At 34.3% G+C, this 20,599-nt stretch overlaps 1 protein-coding gene across 1 annotated transcript; it reads left to right on the forward strand.

Annotated features, from left to right (window-relative positions):
* The first annotated feature begins 1,917 nt into the window (after positions 1–1,917).
* On the forward strand, positions 1,918–19,803 carry LOC111050025 (ribosomal RNA-processing protein 7 homolog A). The gene is made up of 7 exons (XM_022336259.2): positions 1,918–2,259; positions 7,924–8,063; positions 8,675–8,803; positions 14,818–14,941; positions 17,203–17,365; positions 17,841–17,971; positions 19,246–19,803. The coding sequence occupies exons 1-7, from the start codon at positions 2,229–2,231 to the stop codon at positions 19,332–19,334; spliced, it is 807 nt and encodes a 268-aa protein (XP_022191951.2). The 5' UTR covers positions 1,918–2,228; the 3' UTR covers positions 19,335–19,803.
* The last annotated feature ends 796 nt before the right edge of the window (positions 19,804–20,599 follow it).

The raw sequence follows: 20,599 nt of genomic DNA on the forward strand, positions 1-20,599 counted from the left end.
CTTTGATATTGTTATCTTCATAGACGTGAAGTAGATAGATAAGGGTGGGTGTCTTCCATGAGTAAAATGAAATGTCTATTTCCGACTTCTGCAGTTGAATACTTGTAGCTAGTAGTTCTGTGAACAGTAGACCTCGTACAGCATTTATAAACAGATCTCATTGTCAATATGTCACTTCAATTAGCCCTTCGGACATCGGAAAAACATCCAATGACTGATTGGCGTGTATTGACGATGACAATATTACCTGTTATAAATAAAACCGAAAGCATTGCCAAGCTGTAATCATCAAAAGCTAATTTACAAACATGCCAACATACATATACAGACAAAAGCAAATCCCGTCGTTGAAACGTAGAAAAATCAATCATCAAAATATTATCATGAAAAAATAACATTTTCCCGCTATTTTGGGAAATGATAACTGTATATCTTCCAGTATTGAAAATGACATTCAAAATGAAAAACAATACTGAATAATTTTATTATATTCAAAATTCTCAATGTTCGAGTACCTAATTAACCCTCCATTAGGCCTAGACTACATTCAACACAGTAGAACCTATATAATTTGTAGCTTACGGGACCAAGCATTTAATACGAATTTTGGAGGGTGACGAATTATATATCAAGCTCTGCAATATCGAGGCTGATAAAACAAAATACGAGAAAATTATATCATTGATACTGATCCCATCTTTGCCCATAATTAATTCATAATATAGCCTCTATGAATGAATATTAGAAAATATTGTTAAATATTAATTTGACATACTTGTAAAAGATTTCAGAGATCAATACAATTGTTCAAGAGCGAGTTCTTCAACCAAGGGTGTCTCTAGTTATATTATTATATGTGAATCCATAGAACTTTAAAGTTCACTCCGTATGGGTAAATAATTAACAATCAGCATTAGCTGTTATGAATAAATGGGTAAATTGTGGTAATTGCATGCAATTAATATTCCAGCTTACTAATGATAAATCATAACACCCTTTTTTCCAATTCACTTCATCAGTTGATGTGATTTTCGGTCTCCTCATCACTGGAGTTATTAGTTACTGTAGCATAATTTTCGATGAACTCATTACTGGAGTTATCAGTTACTATGGCATATTAGTGTATTTATCTTTATGGGAATACTAATTACAGTGTTTTTGATGACAAAACTACGAATTATAGAGAAGTTTCAGTGTACTCACTAATCTTGACAATTGACCTATTAAGTGAAGTTATTTTTGTTTTGTGTCAAGAAATTTACTAATAGTTCTATTATTTGAGCTCCAAATAACTGCAGAAAAGAGAGACAACTGCACAAAATAGGAATGATATATAGGACTTATAAAATATATATAGGACTGATAAATAGGAATTATACAGTTACAAGATAAGTCATCGACTGATATTACTACGAAGAGGGATAGAAAAGAGTGATAGGTTTCAGAAATAAATTGTCAATGGTCTTGTTAAGAATAGCCTACATGTGGGGATTCATCAGAACAATACCATTGTTTGAAAACCAGTCAGCTCTGCGTAGTACAGTCCGTCCAAGAAGTATAACCTGACTGTCTTGTTTTTGAAGTGTCAGAGATTTGATGTGTCTGACTTTGTCGTTTCTGTACGGATGTAAAAGTGTCCGGTTTTGGCGCCTAACGCACACGCCAATTCGAGACTCTTTCAAAACAGTCTTTCCCTGTCGCTGGCGTACGGTGTCGATGGATGAGATAGTCGCTGTCCACTCCTGTCAGGTTCTGGGTGTGTCGGAGGACTAAGGTGGCGCGTACCCGTCCCAAGGTATTGATAAAACAAAATTGAGTAGAAGGACGTTCATACTTGCTACAATCTCAAGATTTTTCCCATCTGATGACAATTTTGAATTGGAAAGAAAACCGTCATATTATTTCCGGAGATAATTTGGGACTTTGGGATTGATTCCGGTGAGAATTTCGGGTAATTTTGACAAAGGTCATTGGCAACACTGGAATCATGGTTCGTGGTCGTGGATCTTGGAGGCATAGGCATGTGACATGTTGATGTTGAGTTTGAGGTTAATTTCCGTTTTGTTTTGTAGTGGAGGAAACTCGTGGTTATTCAAAAAGATTGTAAAATGCATCTATTCTATTTGTTTGTTGAGTTGAAAGTAAAGATCTCAAACTTCATTCAATAAAATCAAACTCTATTCTTTTTGAACCATCATTTTCATTATTTAAAGCACTTTTATAAGAGAATGGAGCAAGGCGAAATATGTGGTTATAAAGGTAGGTTATAAGTTATTCTAAGAATAGGTATAGGCTTATCTCAAATTCTAGGCTAGTTATTATTTTTTTCTAAATTGCTGAGTGTTTGCAACGTTGTGTTAATTTTAGAATAGTTTCATTGGTTCCTTGTCAAATTTTACAATGAATTGTACTACCTATTTTAAAACCTATTGTAGCTAGTGATGTAGATCGGGAATATTCCCAGTGGGAAGGAACTTATAATTTGGCAATATTTCCGAGGCCAAGAGATTTTGGGAATTTATAAAATTGATCTAAAAATGATTGAAATTGATCAATCCCACTCATATTTTACATCAATATAATCAATAAATCATCATTCTATTTTATATTGATCAAGCTCAGCCACATTTTACATTGATATAATCAATAAATCATCATTCTTTAAGCCTGTTTTTGCTCACTCACTCACTGTCTTTTAAATACTCGTATAGTCCAGACTCCAGTCAATGAAAGATGATAGAGGGAAAATTTTGGAACAAAATTATTGACCCCGTAGCTCTTTTAAGGGTAGTAAGGGGGTAAACATATCAAAATTCCTCACTCCTATCCCCTGTGCTAAGGTGGTGGGGGTGGTTTGAAAGTGCCATATTTTGTTTTTTGCAAATATCTCGAACAAAATGCGCATTTCGGAAATTTTTGTCGAACACAATCATAATATTAAAGCTCACAAATTATCCTACAAGTTTCAATTTCAACATTTTTCCATATCTCTCATAGTTTTCTAGGTATGGTTTGTTTCTAACATTTGTAATGCTCGATGACAAGAATAAAGATTATAAATTATTGATTATTATGAGCTCTCTAAGGTAACACATTTTGAAGAAAAACCCTTCGGCTCCAATTTTTTCATCTTTTTGGCCTTATAACATTTTAACGATTCATTGAAAAAATCCGTGCTAATCATGGGCTCATAGTGCATCATATTCTCTTCAAGTTCATATATGGTCTCATTTTACGCATCTCCCAACGATTGTTGCAGCCGTTATAGTGTTGAGTGTGAAATCTTCAGTTTAACAACAATAGATCAATTGTCAGGGAAATTTGGAGGGAATGTTTGGAACACAATATTTGACTTCGCAGCTTTGTTTGAACTAGTTAAAAGATGAACATATCAAAAGTCCTCAGCCTTACTCCTTGAGCTTGAGAGATGAGGGTAGTTTAAAAGTTGCATTTTTTCATTTCTGGCTGACACGCATGTAACTGGGAGAAAATGCATTTCAGCGACATGGCTAAAGGAGTAAAAATGAAGCTAGATACATTTCCTATAAGTTTTGTACAGTAGAGTTTTGTGATATCTTCTTTAGTTTTTGAGATATTTACTTTTAAAAGTGTAAAATCTTTGAAAAGATAGTTATTCTTCCTACTTTTTGCACTTTCAGGGCTTATTACTCAACAGCAATGCATCGAAAAAATGTGATCTTTTAACACATGGGGTAGGAGTGAGGACTTTTAATATGATTACTCCCTCACTATCCTTCAAAAAGACTGCGAGGTCAAAAATTGGGTTCCAAACTTTTCCATCTATATCTTTTTGAGCATTCGTTGTCTGGACTAGTATCTTTTACAAGTTAAATGAGCCTCAATGACTCTTGAAAGGTTGTGAGCTCATTGGTTCTGAGAATTATTTTCTTTTTAATATTGAATTAAACTCGAGGATGCTCCTTGTTTTAGTTTAGCCTATTTTGCTGTATTTTATAATTCCTAATTTTTGGATTCATATTCTACTCTAATCTTTATTTAGGGGGTCAATTATTTTTGTGCGGAGAAATTGAATAAAATCATGCAATAAAAGCTAAATTACACTCAATACTTTGTTGACTTAGTTTACCTGATTTACAGACATTTATTTGTAAAAAAAAATCTTATTCAACTTGTAATACATGAAAGTAGCATGATAATAGTGGTTTGAATGATTTATTAAGTGCTCATTTCTCAGTCTATAAACTTCAAATTACTGTTTTCTTTGAACTTACTGCAATTTATAAGTTATTCATCCTTATATTTCTTACATAAATATGTTGTATAACAGGTGTTTGAGACCTTCTGTAACAAAAAACGTCTTTTTTGTCATTTTTTATTAAATAAATCATAAATTTCCTTAAGTTCCCACAAATTCCCGGGATTTTATGATTTTTGAGAATATTTCCCTTAAATTCCCTGGGAATATTTCCTTGATCTTAAATTCCCGGGAATTTTACATCACTAATTGTAGCCATTAAAATCTATAAAAAAGTTAACTTAAATATGTTTGTTTAGCTAATCCTTCGTAATCGACAATAATGTGATACATGGTTGAACTCGTCTTGACCTCATCTATCGATATAATTTTGTTTTCTTTCATTTCTAGCATTATTTTGGGTTCAAAAATAAACGTTATGTTTTGTAACATATTCTACATACTACTAGTAAAATTTTGGAAAGCAGCTATCCAGTAACTACCACCACATACTCAATTACTTGATACCTCTTTCATCCCACTGGAAACGCGGTCGCGTCGTGGCCGTCATTCTGTGCAAATTCCTTCAGAGAGTAGAGTGGTCTGGCTATCAGGTAGTTCTTCAGGGCTTTCTTGAATTGTCCTGTCCCTCTATGTGTCTTATGGTAGCTGGAACTTTGTTAAATATTTTGGCGCTTCAAGAAATTAGGCCCATTCCTGGCTAAAGTTGATATCACCTGCGCTACATGCATCATTCGTGTCTGTCGGGTGTTATATAGATGAATTTCATCATTTCTTGCAAGCATTTTAGATTTCCTCTTCACCATAATGGCTGTCACCAGGATAAGCATCGCTGGTAGGGTCAAAATATTTAGTTGTAGAAACAGCGGTCTAGGATGTGCTATGTATGGTGCTTTACAAATTGATCTCACAATATATATGGATATGCATTCATAGGCCAAGGATTAAAAAAATAATTTTACACTCAATATGTTAAATACTAATATATCTATTAAGTTGTGGAGCCACTGACATGCCTCTTCTCCAGCATCATGAACTTCTGTCAGCCCACCATGATAGGAGTGTTATGGACACTCAGATATCAGGTGATTCATTGATTGAATTTGTCCACATTGACACAGACGATCAGATGTGTATCCCCATGCTGTCATCAGCTCAGCACACCTTCCCACCTTATTCCTGAACCGGTTAAGGCCACACCACTCTACGTCTCAGCTGGGTGCCAGGCACAATGTCATTAGGGTCATCCACAAAACCTTGTTCCTAACCTCTCCCTGCAACCATCTCAGTCTCCATACGCTTTTGCAATAGGAAAAATCTGTTAGCCAATGCTCTTCTACCCCACATTGTTATGCCGTAGCTCATAATTCTGTGAAACATCCATAGTAACCTTTGTCCCTGTCTACAATGGGCAAAAGCCTAACAAATTGATGTTAGTCTTGATGAAACATTTTCAATATGCTGGTGCCATCAAAGGTTACTATTTATAGTGATTCCAAGACATTTCGTAGATTCGCTTACTGAAATACTGCAGCTGTCCAGTCTGAGCAGTACCTAGCGATTTGTCAGGCTTCTTGCAATTGTGAAATTTCACTATATTTGTCTTACCTCGATTCAATAACAGCTGTTTTCTTGTGCACCATTCTTGCAACCCGTTTTGATTCTGATATCTCAGTTATTCATCATTTTGATCTTGTATTAAATGACACACATCATCCGCAAACATCCATATTTTTCCTTCTGTTATTGATTCAGGCATGTCATTCACATACAGAAGAAAATGAACCGTTCCCAAATTTGAACCTTGAGGGACTGCTGTATTTGTGCCATCCAAGATTGAAGATCTATAGTGTTTGCTCAAGCCATCCCGACTAGTATGTCTTACACTAACCACCTGCTTCCTGTTTAAAAGGTATGCTGTGATCCATTCAATGCTGTACCCTCAATACCCAAAGCTTGTAGCTTCCTTATCATCTTCTTGTGGGGAATAAGATCAAAAGCCTTTATCATATCATAGAATACACACATTGATTCTCCCTTTGTATTTAAGTTGTTATAGATATGGATCAACAGTTCAAAGATTGCGTCCGCTGTTGACTGTCCTTTTCTAAATCCGAATTGTTGAAAGGTAAAAATATTGCTCCTTTTGTTAAAGACAGAAACTCGTCTCAAAAACCTTTAAAACGGTGCTCTGAACTGCAACAGGCCTGTAGTTTTTTACGTTTTCTTTTTCACTATTTTCAGGAATAGGTACAACTTTTTTTGTCTTAAATTGTCTTGGAAATGCGCCTGTCTCAAAAGATCTATTGCTACTAATTCATCCTTTTCTTCCTCCACAATTTTTTCGTTTTGTCAATTCAATCTCATAAAATATGAAATTATTTTAAACCATTTGCTCCTATTCGTAGCATCATTTAGTGAAATAAATCCATGTCAGACAATCAAACTAGGCTTATGTTGATCAATTGTCAATAATAAAATATCTTGAAATGTAGTTGATCACTTGGCTTACTAGAGCGCCTTATCACTTGAAAAGTCGAACATGTTGTATTCTACTGTTAAGCAGGCCATTCTCAATCCGATATGTTTTCCTACTTGAGATCCTTTAATTCGATGTCGGAACGTGAATGGGGTTGTTGTTGCGGGGTAAATGCTGTCGGAAGTCTGATGAGCTGTTAAACTGACTTGGCCGACCACGCAAAGTCTGTCTCCCAGTTACGTTCGATTTGGCTAACCAGCCGAAGCGTGAGTGGTGGCCAACGAAATCGTACCAAATTGTCGGACAGTGAATGGCCGGCTGAAGTCTCACTTTAACCATCTCATATTAGAGATTGGATACTTTGCTAGGTGCTGGCAAAGTAGCCCTATAGCCTGGTTTTCACTAGTAGAGTTAGTGGTCGAGTAGCTGGCATACCAGCTCTACCGAGCTAACTCTATCTACTCGGTCGAGTTTTCACTACAATTGAGAATAGTAGGTAAAGTGTGTTGTCTAGTGAAAAGAACTAATCTTAAAATGTCAATACTTTTTAATAAATTAACACTTATTAACTAACACTTTTCAATAAATTGATACTTTTTAATAAATAACAATTCTTTTCAAACTTGATAGCCTAAGGGACGACTCTACTCTACTAGCTCGAGACTCTTTTCATTGGCATAGTAGTGGTAGAGTAGAGTGTGAAGTGGTGAAGGCAAGTGGTAGAGTACTAGCCCACGGTGCTATCCCACTCTTCTCTACTAAAAACTAGTACTCAACCATGAACGTTCTCATTTGGAGAGTTCACAAGATAGTTAGTACTTGTCCAGGGAACTCTACCACTAACTCTACTAATGAAAACCAGGCTTAAGTGATATTGGCTCAATTGTGTTAAAAAAGTGTTTCATTCAATTATAAAGTGTTTAACTTGCTTTTTAGGTGATTGAAAACCATTTCATATTTCATCAAAAGCATTAAACATTATTGATATGAACAATATGGAAATTCTACGGTACGAAAAGTTATCGAGAAGCATTTTGTTAGACCCTTTGTGAAGCACTTTGAACTATCAGAACACTTCGAACTTCCACAATCAGTCGGAGATTATCTCTGTGAAGATGATGTGAAGATTATGAAATCATACCTTACAGTTGATACCTTTGTGACTGCGATTCTGGTTTTATTCTAATTTATTTCTTCTATTCCACAGTCATTCCGTTGAAGATTTACAAGAATAGTGCTGCCCACCATTATTTGTATTTGAAGGAACATTCCATCCGAGAGAAATGTTTGGAAAAGCCCAGTGACAGGACGTTGTTTGTGCTGGGAGTGCCTCCATACTGTACACAAGTGAGTAGGCCTATATACTACCTAGCCTTTCACCTACTTTACTTCAATGCTTTTTCAGTTCCAGTTCAGCTTTGACTTCTTCAATATTATTATAATGCTATAATTCGAACAATCTAAATCAATTGGCTGAAAAAGAGTATTTTGGATTTTCTTAGAATGTTTCAAAATTTTTAAGATTATGAAGGATTTGTGATTGTCTTTAAACTGTAATCATTTTATTTTTAATTTATAATATTTTGTTTTTCTTCCACATTGGTTGTTCAGCACTGTTTATTCAAATCTCATAAATGTTTGTAGGAATACAAAATATAGACATGATTACTAAACGCATATAAGCTACAATTATTTACAAAGTATTAATACAATTGGTTGATTATTTGCTGAACTAAGAAAGTGTGGCCCACTAAATATGAATATGTGTCGGGATGCCACTAATTTTGCTATTGTATAAGATTTTATACCAAGGTAAAAAATTCTAATAAAGATACATCTTGCATCTTGCAGAACAATTACAGTGTTATCAATAACTAGTCCACCTTGATCTACATGTAGTGAACTTTATTGTTATCTTCGTTTCAAACGTTTCTACATTATTTGTGGCAATTTTTCAGGAGTCACTGTCAGCCATGTTTGCGAAACAATGCGGTCGAGTGAAGGCGGTGTACATTCACAGCAAACCCACTTCATCAGTTCCTCCCGTTGAACAGTCTAAATATTTCCGATTACACGAGAGTATCACCGTGAGTAAATTATTCATTAATTACGTAGAACACTTGAAATTGTTACAATTATCATTTTACTTGGAGAAATAGAGGAAAAAGTTTTTGTTATCTAATCATTTTCTCAAAAACAGTTGAGTTTACTTGAGATTAATGGTGTAACAACCGAAACCAATTTCTAAATTTTCCATTAATGAGCATATTATAGCAAATTCAAGTTGTTCAATACAATATGTAAATTTTTTATGTTACACAACATCCTATTATATTAAGCGAGCAATATCTGTATATATTTATATGGTTATATATTTATGTGCAACGGATCCAACGATTTTCACGAAATTTGGAACATAGTAGGTTTATGGTATAAAAATTCAATTGCACAGGGTCTCATTCCTGGGAAAACTCTCTGAAGGACATGAAATGGATAATAATTATTCATCCTTGGAAAAACAGCTGATAATTTCGTCGTCTATTGATAATGGAAAATGCGAGTACGTGTGTGGCATTGAGACAGAATTATTTTCAGCTGTTGAACTATTGCAACAATCAGCTGAACTATTCACCAGAAATATTATCTGGCAAGAAATTAATCGACTTGATCAACATATCTGATTTGTTGACATGACCAACGATATGATTTTATTCAAGATCCATTATTTCTTTACTTTATTAACTATATTTCTTTATTTTATTAACAAATATTGTACCTAGCAAACATAGTAACTTATATCATTCTAAATATACGTATTTAAACATTTTCAAAGTTAATCATTATTTTACAGTTTCAAGTGATTAGTGAGTGTTATTCAATTTGGTTTGTAAACAATCAAATTTTAACTTTTCTGTTTTCAAATTTTAGGACTGAAAGTAGGACTTGAATTCAAAAGTGTATGGAACATAGCCTACTTTTTGGACTATTAATAGTGTATAAATAAAAATTCGGGGGATAAACAGTTTTAAGCTGAGCCTGTTGGTCCTCCCCCAATCATTTTAAAGAATTGTGTTCTGTGTATCAATAAATAAATGTAAACTATGCTATTATGCTTCTATGTTTTTGTACTCCAGAGCGAAGCTCGGTGCCCCGATGTTTCATTAGTATTCCAATAACAATACAATACAATGATTATCAATTAAATTTTCTTGATATACACTCTCACATAAGATACATTTATAACTCTCTTACTGTACAATATATTTACAACTAAATACCGTATTTACAATATTTGATTGTGAACAATTTACGTTTTTGAATCATAATCCCAAAGGTTAAACTTGTGTGGGTGTTAAACAAAGTTTATTGAAGAAGCAAATAAGGAAAACGAAAGAAAAAGAAAGAATTTTGGAAATAATTAAAAACTAACGAAGAAATCAAACATATATTTTTTTTTTTCAAGTTTCAAGTTTCAAGTTTATTGTTTTCATCATCAGCAATACAACAAAATAAAAAACATCTCATCAGATACCTAAAACTAACAATTTAAAGATACTAAACACTTCTGAAAGGTTAATTTGGCACTATATCATAATGTATCAATAATACAGTAGAAATTAACTTTAAACTTATAAGTACACAACTCATATAAAACATTTTTGAATAATGTAACTGATGATGGAAATGAACCTTAACATTTTATGTGAGAACCGATGCAAACAAAAATACTATTCACAAAAGAGCTTCCGCAAAGCCCTTGTCCGTGAATAGGAGTTTGAATAATGGGACATATATGAAAACGATAAGACACATACACACACGCATTCACACAGTCATCGATATTCGACAATTGACACATCAGAGCATTCCCCTCATTACTTATATCTCATAGTGATATAAACTTCATGTGAACAGTAGGGAGGAAGCCACCACCTATAAATCGACCAATAGGTATTTTAAGGCAGAAAAAAGAATTTAAGACAGAAGAGAGAAGAAGAAGAAAAATGTTTAGGTTTTATGACAATTTATTTACTTAGCTTACCACTCTGAAGAAATTTTCAATTTCCAAAGGTGAATGAAGCCATAGCCAACACTTCGTTTTACGGATGAATTGTTTGCAAATTTTCAGTTTCCTTATTTCCTCAGGAAGGATATTGTGAAATTTTGGTCCCAGAAAAATGAAGCATCTTTGAAAGGTGGTACAGTTGGGTTGGGAAGTCTCACCAGCATTCGTGTAGTTTGCCGTGTAACCAAACTGTCTTGTCCAATATTTTCCATCAAATATCTATCCCCACTCATTTTATAAAACAGGGATAGAACTTTCAACACATACATATATCTAAAAGGGAGGATCCCCAATGATTTAAACATAGGGAAAGTATGAGCCCGTCTACTAGCACCATAAATGACCCTAATGACAGATTTTTGTAGAACTATGAGATTTTTAAAATGTGACATGAATGTGGAAGCATAGCAAGAAATGCCATACTCCAACCTACAATTGAAAAAAGCAAAATACATCATACGAAGAATAGATACAGGGAAGAACACTCTTAATCGATAAAATGTCTTTACTAAATATAGAAGGTACCTTTTTATTTTTCTTATGTGACAGTCCCAAGTTAAACTCTTGTCCAAAATCAATCCTAAATATTTGACGGAATCTGATTGTTTTATAACTTCACAGTCACAACCCACCGAATCACATCCAAATTGATGGTATTTAATAGGATCTGGGAAATAGAAAGTTGCTGACAAAGAGAAGTTTATGTAGGAGGTTTTAGCTGCATTAATTGCTAATTTGTTGCAATCAAACCAACATCGCAGATCAAATAGATCATGCTGAATCATTCTATGCAATTCTCTTTCGTCTTTGGCTGAGTATGCTAGGGCTGTGTCATCAGCAAAGGATGTAATGGATCCATTAAAAGTATGAGAAAATAAATCATTAATGTACACTAAAAATAGTATCGGACCCAAAACTGATCCTTGTGGGACACCATATTTAACCATTGCCAAATCACTATCACTGTTAGAAATTGAAACATATTGCTTGCGATCTGACAAATATGATCTTAGCCACATGTTAGCCACCCCACGGATTCCAGCAGCACGAAGCTTTTCCAAAAGGATATTGTGCTCTACAGTGTCAAATGCTTTTCTTATGTCTAAGAATAGACCTGACGTTCTGTACTTATGAGGTGTATTGATCCCGTGATAGATATCTGCCATGAACTTGTTAAGCGCCTGCTCTGTACTTAAGCCCTCCTGGAAACCAAATTGATCCCTATGAAAGAACTTTACTCTACTGAAGAAGGATATTATTCTTTTTTTAAAAAGTTTTTCAAAAATTTTTGAAAAAACTGAGAGTAATGAGATGGGTCTGTAATTTGAGATTTCCGTATTAGATCCACTTTTGAATATCGGGATCACTTTTGCAGTTTAGAACATGTATGGACATATTCCACATTAACATGAACAACTTTCAAAACTCAAGTAAATTCTATGTCCACCACAAATAGTTCAAAATTATTGTTATTGACGGACCAAGTTATTAATTTTACAATTCCTAAGGGTCTAATTAATATTATTACAACTACCGCAATAATTTCTTAACTAATATTTCTAATTCAAATTTAAGATTAGTTATCATACGGTACTAAAACTATGTGTTTTCATGCGAGTAAGCTCTTCATTTAACAAGTTCTAATAATGTTTGCTTTGGCTGACATCAACTTCATAGATCACCAAATTCTTCGCAATGAATCCATGTACTTCAGTTAGTGAGTGGAAATGTTTATTTGTGCTTAACTTGGATTTCAGTTTTCATTAATAGTAAATAAGACAACACTGAATTGAAAAGAATTGAAACTCGGGTTAAACTCTGGGGAAAAAATTCATTCAGAAACAAAATTTGACTAAATCCAAACAATTAATTGAACAGCAATTACCGTATTATCTTATCATAGTGCGTCAGTTTGGCTGCGAACCACACCCTAATCCCACACCTTCAAGTGGTCACCTGCTTTTCACATATAACGCGAAGTTCGGGAGCGCAAACTATTATCCAACAGCATTAACAAGTCGGTAGGCAAGTATCACAGAGGAGTTTAGCCTGCGTTGCAGTGGAATCAATCACAGAAAGATCTAGTCATCCCAGAAGTGAGCACTGCTGCAGTTTCCGCGGTTCGTGGTCCGGTTAAGACCCGGACGTATCCTCTAACTTGTCTACAAGCCTAGAAAAATACTCGTAGTTCCCAATTGTATTTGTCTCCAAGGTAAGCGATTGCACGTCAACTAAGTAGGCGCCTAGAAAGGGGCGCGAGCGTTTCTGAAAGAGAGACCAATGGGGGAGGTTTTCGACATACTATGATGCTACTTCCAGAGACGGAGGCGTTACCCATGGGGGCCCCCCATAGTCTGGGTTATTTTACATGCCTGCTACTCCAGAAACGGAGGTACCCTTGATTCCCATAGCTACGACCCCCATTCGAAAACCCCGAAACTCCACCAGAGGCTTCACTGTGCCCAGCTATTCCCAGATATAGAGTCCAGATAACTCCCAGGTACGGAATCACCGTAGGTGCTATATTTCTCCTGGTTGATGGTTTTTCTCTTCACCATGAACCAGCAATCCACGGCCTGTGGATCCAGTACCTCCTGAGACGGAGCTAGTCCTGATCCCCGAAGAGTTTGAATGCCAGCCTTATCCCTCAAGGGCCATCTAATCAGAGTCAAATTAGATAGTTAGAGATGGATTGAATAAGTGAATTATTGTCTTCAATCCCACAAAAATGAATTCACCATTCCAATAATTAGCCTTGCTACTCTTTCCAGGGATTTTCCATTAAATTATAATGGTTTGAGTACCATTTGTTTTATATGTTGAAATATTATTGACCGAGCAAAGGCTAAAATCCAAGTCGACGGTTTTGCATTTATTTTTATGTATGTTCCGCATTAATGGCGAAGCGCAGCAATCCATCATGAAATTTAACAGGAATTTTCCTTTTTTAATTGCGCGTCGATGTATATATTAGTTTTTTTTTTTTGCATTTTAAGGATAATATGAAAGCAAAAGGAGTTTTCTTCATACGTCAATATTACTGTGAAAATCAGACTACAATTATTCATCAGCTGTCGAGTGGATTATTTTAATTACATGCAATTTGGACTGGCCAGTTGCCAGTATTTATTGTAGGAAATTAGCGTTTGATAATAGTGGTTGTTTACAACAGATGATTAGCATTGTCGATACACCAACCCAAATAGCCATAAGCCGTTTTCACACCAATATCTCGCTGACAGGACAGGACAGAATTTACTCTGATGGACAGTATTAAAGGAGAGGCTGTGGTTTTGTCTACTGTTCACAGAACTACTAGTTTACTCAAAAACAAATACCTTGGATGTAAAGAATACCTTGAGTGTAGTTTGCTTTGTTGTCGCGTAGGTAAGCTACCGTTAAGATAAGTGAATATTCATGTGCCTGCTAGTGCCGTTGTAAGAGTGACCACTTGAAAAGTCCTTTTTCCTGACTCCTCTAAATACTATTTATGAGTCTGCATAACTTCCCGGTGGTTTAGAACACATCTGTTGGTCCTCTTATCTCTCATCATCTTCATCATCCTTCTCATCACCAAAACACAAGGCTGGAGCTCTTGTTGGCATCGCCCAACAAGTTACAACATTTCATATTTTGATGAAATAAGTATGATTATCTTGGAGAAGTGGCCTACCCAATTATTTGTTCACAAGCCACTAAAATTGTCTCAAATCACTGCTGGCCCAATTCAATAAAATTTTTCAATAATCTGGTTTTGTTATCATTAACATTACATTTTTTCATTTTTGTTTTGTTCACAAATTGTTTTAAACATAAGTTGATTCACATATCAAATTTCCCATTTATTTGTTATCTTTATTAGCCTATTACGGTAGTTATTTATGTTCGTCTGAGATATAAATGAAATGAAATGGAATGGAAAAATTCTTTATTAGGCGGAGTTAGGACTTTTAAGTCCTCTCTACCACTCAACCTCAAAATAGATATATAGGCTATTATGTTCTACTTTTTCAAGTTTGAAAATCTTGTTTCCAGGGTTTCAAAGTTGCATACATAGTATTTGAAAAAGAAGGGAGCCGCGAGAAAGCGATGAAGCTGGATTCGTCTGTACCACTCGTGTTGACATCCAAGGATGTGACTGTGCCTTTTGGAATCGAAAGTAAGTTCTCACAATTTGATACTATTCCACTACAATCATTTCATCACGTCATGATGCCAATTGCATTCAAAGGAAAGTAGTGAAATATTGATGGACAGATTTCATTTGAAATGTCAGCAGATATCAGAGCTTAAGCACCTTTTCGTAATATTGTGACGTGCCTGTTAAAAAATTCAAGTTTTGCAGTATATGAGGATCGATCTCAAATATAACTAGCTTGGAGGAGCCTTTTTTGTCTTTAAAAATTTAAGCAGTTTTTTTTAAACGTTTTTTTTTTGTTTTGTACCTTCCGTGAGCGTGAATTATTTTATTTCATTTTATTTATTCATAGACAATAGATACAATGCAGGTAAAAACAACAGGCATTCGCCCAAAACTGCTTTAAACCTTAATTTGGAATACACGGTCTAGAGGTTATGTAAATAATAACTTAATTCACACACTATTCTAAGTCCAAAAAATGTATCTTCCAATAATCAGGTTCTTGACGTAAAGTTGGTCCAGTCAATGAAGGGTTAAAGAGAGTAAAGATTGGAAGATAATTTTTTACCCCACAGTTCTGTTTAGGGTAGTAAGGAGGAAAACATATCAAAAGTACTCACCCCTACATCCTGTCCTAAGGTTGTGGTGGTTGTAGCATTATTTAAAATAGCCGCCAAGTAATTTCAATAATAACACTATCGTTAAACAATAGTACAATCAATAGTATCAATATCTCAATTTATTATGAAGTCGATATTAGTAAATATATAAATAAAGGGAAAATAGAATTTATTTAAAAAAAACATCAACATAAATTTGTATATCTATATATATATATATTAAAGCGAAATGGCACTCACTCACTCACTCACTCACTGACTGACTCACTCACTCACTCGCAGAACTAAAAATCTACCGGGCCAAAAACGTTCAAGTTTGGTAGGTATGTTCAGTTGGCCCTTTAGAGGCGCACTAAGAAATCTTTTGGCGATATTTTAACTCTAAGGGTGGTTTTTAAGGGTTTAAAGTTCGTCTTTTTGCATGTATATTCTTCTTATTCTCTTAATTATAATTGAAAAATGTCCATACCATAGTTAATATAGAACTGTAATCTAGAGAGAGTACCTTTTCGAAACAGTTGTTAACTGGTAACTAAATTAATAATTTTGTCAGGTAGGCATTAAGTTGAGTTGACTTTGTTAGGTTGGCACCAAGTTGAAGATTGAAATGCATTTATCCAGGACCTCCTAAATACCAATTTATCCAGTTAGCCAAAATTAGCGTTTTCTCAGCTTTCCTGCGTTTCCTCACCTTTTTCAATAATTGATGGAATTATATAAAAAAAATTCAGGACACAGGTTTAGCTGAGGTGGAAGAATTTTGTTCGCCAAAGATAGGCCGATATAGTAACAGGAGTATTTCGAGATCAAATTGACATAATACGTTCAAATTCGGTACAGAGGTTCCGCTGAGGTCTACATGCAGGCGAGCGAAGCGAGCCCGCTGATCTCATTTTTGGACGATCCAGTCGGGGGTCCAGGGGGCGGAGCCCCGTGGCTAGACGGATATGGCGAGCGAAACGAGCCTGACGGCTAGTTTGGTTATAAAACAAATTTTATAGATTTATACATCTTAATTAATCATAATTATGCAATTAATGAGAAAGATTATATAGGCCCGGTTGCACAAAAGCCGGTTAAATTTTAACCATGATTAACTTCACGAGAACCAATCAGAAAAGGCATTTTTGATAAGACGGCTTCTCTGATTGGTTCTCGTGGGATTAATCACGATTTAAATTAACGGCTTTTGTGCAACCGGCACTATAATTACACAATTATTACAGAACGTATTGAAATGTTCAAACATAACCCTAAACCTGGACCTCCTGTTACCTCTTTTTTCGGGAGAAGGCTCTATTATGTTCTTTGTCTCGTCATGCATGGACGCTGTGTTTGGCTTGGCTTGAGTTTTGGTACAATTTGTAAAAGATTATCAGGGAGACTTGAATTATTATGGAATGAATTTCAATAAGGAAAGGATTAAGCATGATCATTGCTATAATTTTGTTAATAACTGCTAGTTATTTACTTCACTTGATATCGAGTAATGTGTAATTACTGATCAGTAAACACTTGAAATGATATCATCTTTAACTCAAATCAAGATATTTCCACAAAATTAATATTTTGTCTTTTTAAAATGTTTATTTGATTGTATAAAAATCAACAATTTCTTTATAATATTATATTTTACTATGGTTTGTCGATTATTTGCAGAATGGCTCGAGGAGTACAACGATTCAATTCCAAATGTTGATGAAATGCTAAAGGATATCAATGATTATGTTGGAAATTATGACATGAAAGAATCTGAAAATAAGGAAAAGGAGAAAGCACTGGGTGAAGCGGATGAAGATGGATGGGTGACTGTCACTAAAAGGTACTTTCTCTTTTTTATCTCCTTATCGACATTTTATGAAATGAAACTCTGACCCTTCTAACTAGCCATTAATTCGTGTATTTGAAATGTGAATCATTCAATAAGATGTAGTATGGGAATAAAATACATTTACAAAGCAAATCAAGAACTTGAAATATTCCATTCATAATTCATACTTCAGGTTTAAGAAGTGTTAATCTCTGAGTTTCACAGATTTTTTAATTGTTTGAGCTGCAGTGATCTGCATCACTTTCGATTCCAAATCGAATCCTCTGTGCTCTTGATTGAATATTCAAAGTATCACTATGTATCCAAATTATTCTAAAATTTTATGAAAATGTATTTTATCAGGCAAAATATTAGGACAATGTTGTCAATGAATTATAATAATTTTGTCATCATATATCATATTTGAAATGTCATTGCTCTTCTTTTGTCTGTTGTATTTATTTTTATTTTATTCATTTCTTTTAAGGGGAAGGAAGTCAGTTATTGCGAGGAAAGAAAGCGTCAATAAGAAGATAATGAAGAACGAGAAGAAGAAACGTGCTAAGAAAGAACTATTGAACTTCTACAGGTTCCAAATAAAGGAATCAAAGATGAACAGTATGTACTATTCTATAAGCTTTATCTATAAACATACTCCATTTATAAATTTACTATTATACTATAAACATATTCTGATCTTTTGGTTTCGTTATCAAATGAATTCGATAATTCCTTGGTGTGTTTGGAAACAATATTATGCTTTCGTTCAATTTTCTGTTTCTAATTATTGTGTATTGTTTATCTTGCCTGTTCATATTTCTATTGACTGGCAGAACTTTGAACATTATTGGGTTTAAGTTGAAACTTTGAGCTGCAACTTATTAATCGTACTACAGAACTAGCAGAATTTCAATGCGATAGTGTTCCTTAAGTAGGTAATGTATCTATGAAATATTGGACTACGTTGTTATTTATGTAGGTAAAACTCCAGATATGTAATTGGTGTTAAAATTTCCAATACTCATAGAAAAGGCATCCTTTTACAATTCGTGTATTGCAACTATTTCTGATTTACATGTTATATTTATAGATTTCCTGAAATTTTACAACTTATCTACTGTATTTTCTACACATAAATATTCAGCTTATTCATAGACGAAATAAATCGTATACAGACCATTTACCTTTGTCTCATACCTTGAACATACCTTCAAGGTATATTCAGACAAAGCTATTTTACTCTGCAAGATCTGAACGTCCGCAGAGTTTGTGTTCACACCAAAAACATCTGTGGGCCGACAGAACTATTTTCGCTCTGTGCTCAGTTGCACTCTGATTCCAAAATTTTTAATTATTACATTTATTTCCCATTTTTTTGAACAAACGCGAGCCAAATTATTCATTTCAAGGCGCTGAATCCAAATCTGAAATTAGAATTCTTTTCTATCTTCATTTTTACGTGATTTAGGTTTTTGATGAGAGATCTATATCGAAAACATCTACTCGGATGCCTGGAGAAAATTGCTCCCAGAGCGATCCGAAAACATCTGCATGCGAGCAGAGTTTTCTTGGAACGTCGGCTGGCAGATACACAGATGTCGGTGTGAACACCCGCATTGATTAAGCCGGCGACAGATCTTTTTAAATCCATCCACAGACTCTGCAGAGCTGCAGATTTTGATCTAAACATTACTTTATCTGAGATGTAACCGAAAATATGAATGCAAGAATAATATCCAGTCTAGAGGTTTTTCAATTTCATATTCACATATTTTTCTTTTACACGATTTTTTTGTGCTTGGAATCTAAAAGGTGTGATAAAAATATCTTAATTCGTTTTTGACACGCATTATGATGTTACTATTTTATTAATTACTAATTTGTGATTTCAGGTTTAATAAAACTAAGAGAGAAATTCGAAGAGGACAAGAAAAAGATTGCAGTATTAAAGCAGACACGAAAATTCAAGCCCTTCGCTTAAAACATGTTGGTTGCTGCTCAACATTACAAAGCCAATTCATTTTCCATATTGTTTAATGATATATTATAGAGATAAATTCACCTTAAATTATGTGAGTTGGAGTTGTTCTTGCCTTCTTGACTGACGTCAGGCACGAATGGATGAGAAGTGGTATGGTGACGATGTAGTTTGGCCTAATCAAGGTTTATAGAAAGAAGGTCAGGACACCCATGTTATTTTTGAAGAGAGACTCAATATGTCTATTCCATTATATCAAAATATACTACTTTATACACACTACACTATTATAGACTAGACTATTACTAATACCAGAGAAAACTCCTATAATTTTAATGAGGTATTCAAATATTTAAGCGAAAATGGAGCTCCTAATAGACTCAATGCTAAGGAAAGAATTCAATTTAAAAAGAAATGTAAGCCATTCTATGTGCTTGATGGTAAATTGTTTTACAGGAAAAGGGTAAAAAATGACATGAATATTTATGAACTGAAATCAGTTGAAGTTGTTAGAGATAAAAAAGAACAGTTGCAAATTATAGAAATAGTGCATAGGGGAAATGATAATTCACTTGAGTCAAGTGCTCTTTCATCACATCGCGGCATGACCACCACAACTGATTTAATCTCAAGAAGATTTCATTGGCATAATTTCACTTTGGATGTTATGGACTATATAAAAGAATGTAATAATTGTCAAAACGTCAATTCACAAAATATTAAAATGGTTCCTGAGTTGCAGCCCGTGCCTAGGCCAGCAAAGCCGATGTGTTAAATAGGGATAGACAATCATAGTCCATATGCCTGAGTCAGGGGGGATGAAGTATATTGTGGTTGCTATAGATTATTTCACGAAATGGACAGAGGCAAATATGAGCCTCTAATATAAAGCCCTGCCAAGTAAAGATGCTAATGAAGTAGCCAAGTTTTTGTATGGAATAGTATGCCGACACGGCTGCCCGTTGATCCAAATTAATGATCAGGGTAGGGGATTCGTTAATATAGTTTCTGAAGAATTTCATGTTTGTTGAGTTTTGTCTTTTTTATTCTTTTTTTCTTTCCTATGTATTACAAAATATATTAGTGTTTTTATCTATAAGTTTCATATTTGCAAAGTTTCCATAATTCTCTTTGCTTTTTTTCTTTTCTTCTTGAATTTTTCAGTATTAGTTACATACTTCTTCTTCTTTTATCTGCTATACTATAAGTTTCATATTTGCAAGGTTTTCTATTTTTTTTTTTTTTGTATTTTGTTTTTTTTTTATTCT

The sequence above is a fragment of the Nilaparvata lugens genome, chromosome 5 (assembly GCF_014356525.2).
Source record: "Nilaparvata lugens isolate BPH chromosome 5, ASM1435652v1, whole genome shotgun sequence".
Classification (NCBI taxonomy): domain Eukaryota; kingdom Metazoa; phylum Arthropoda; class Insecta; order Hemiptera; family Delphacidae; genus Nilaparvata; species Nilaparvata lugens.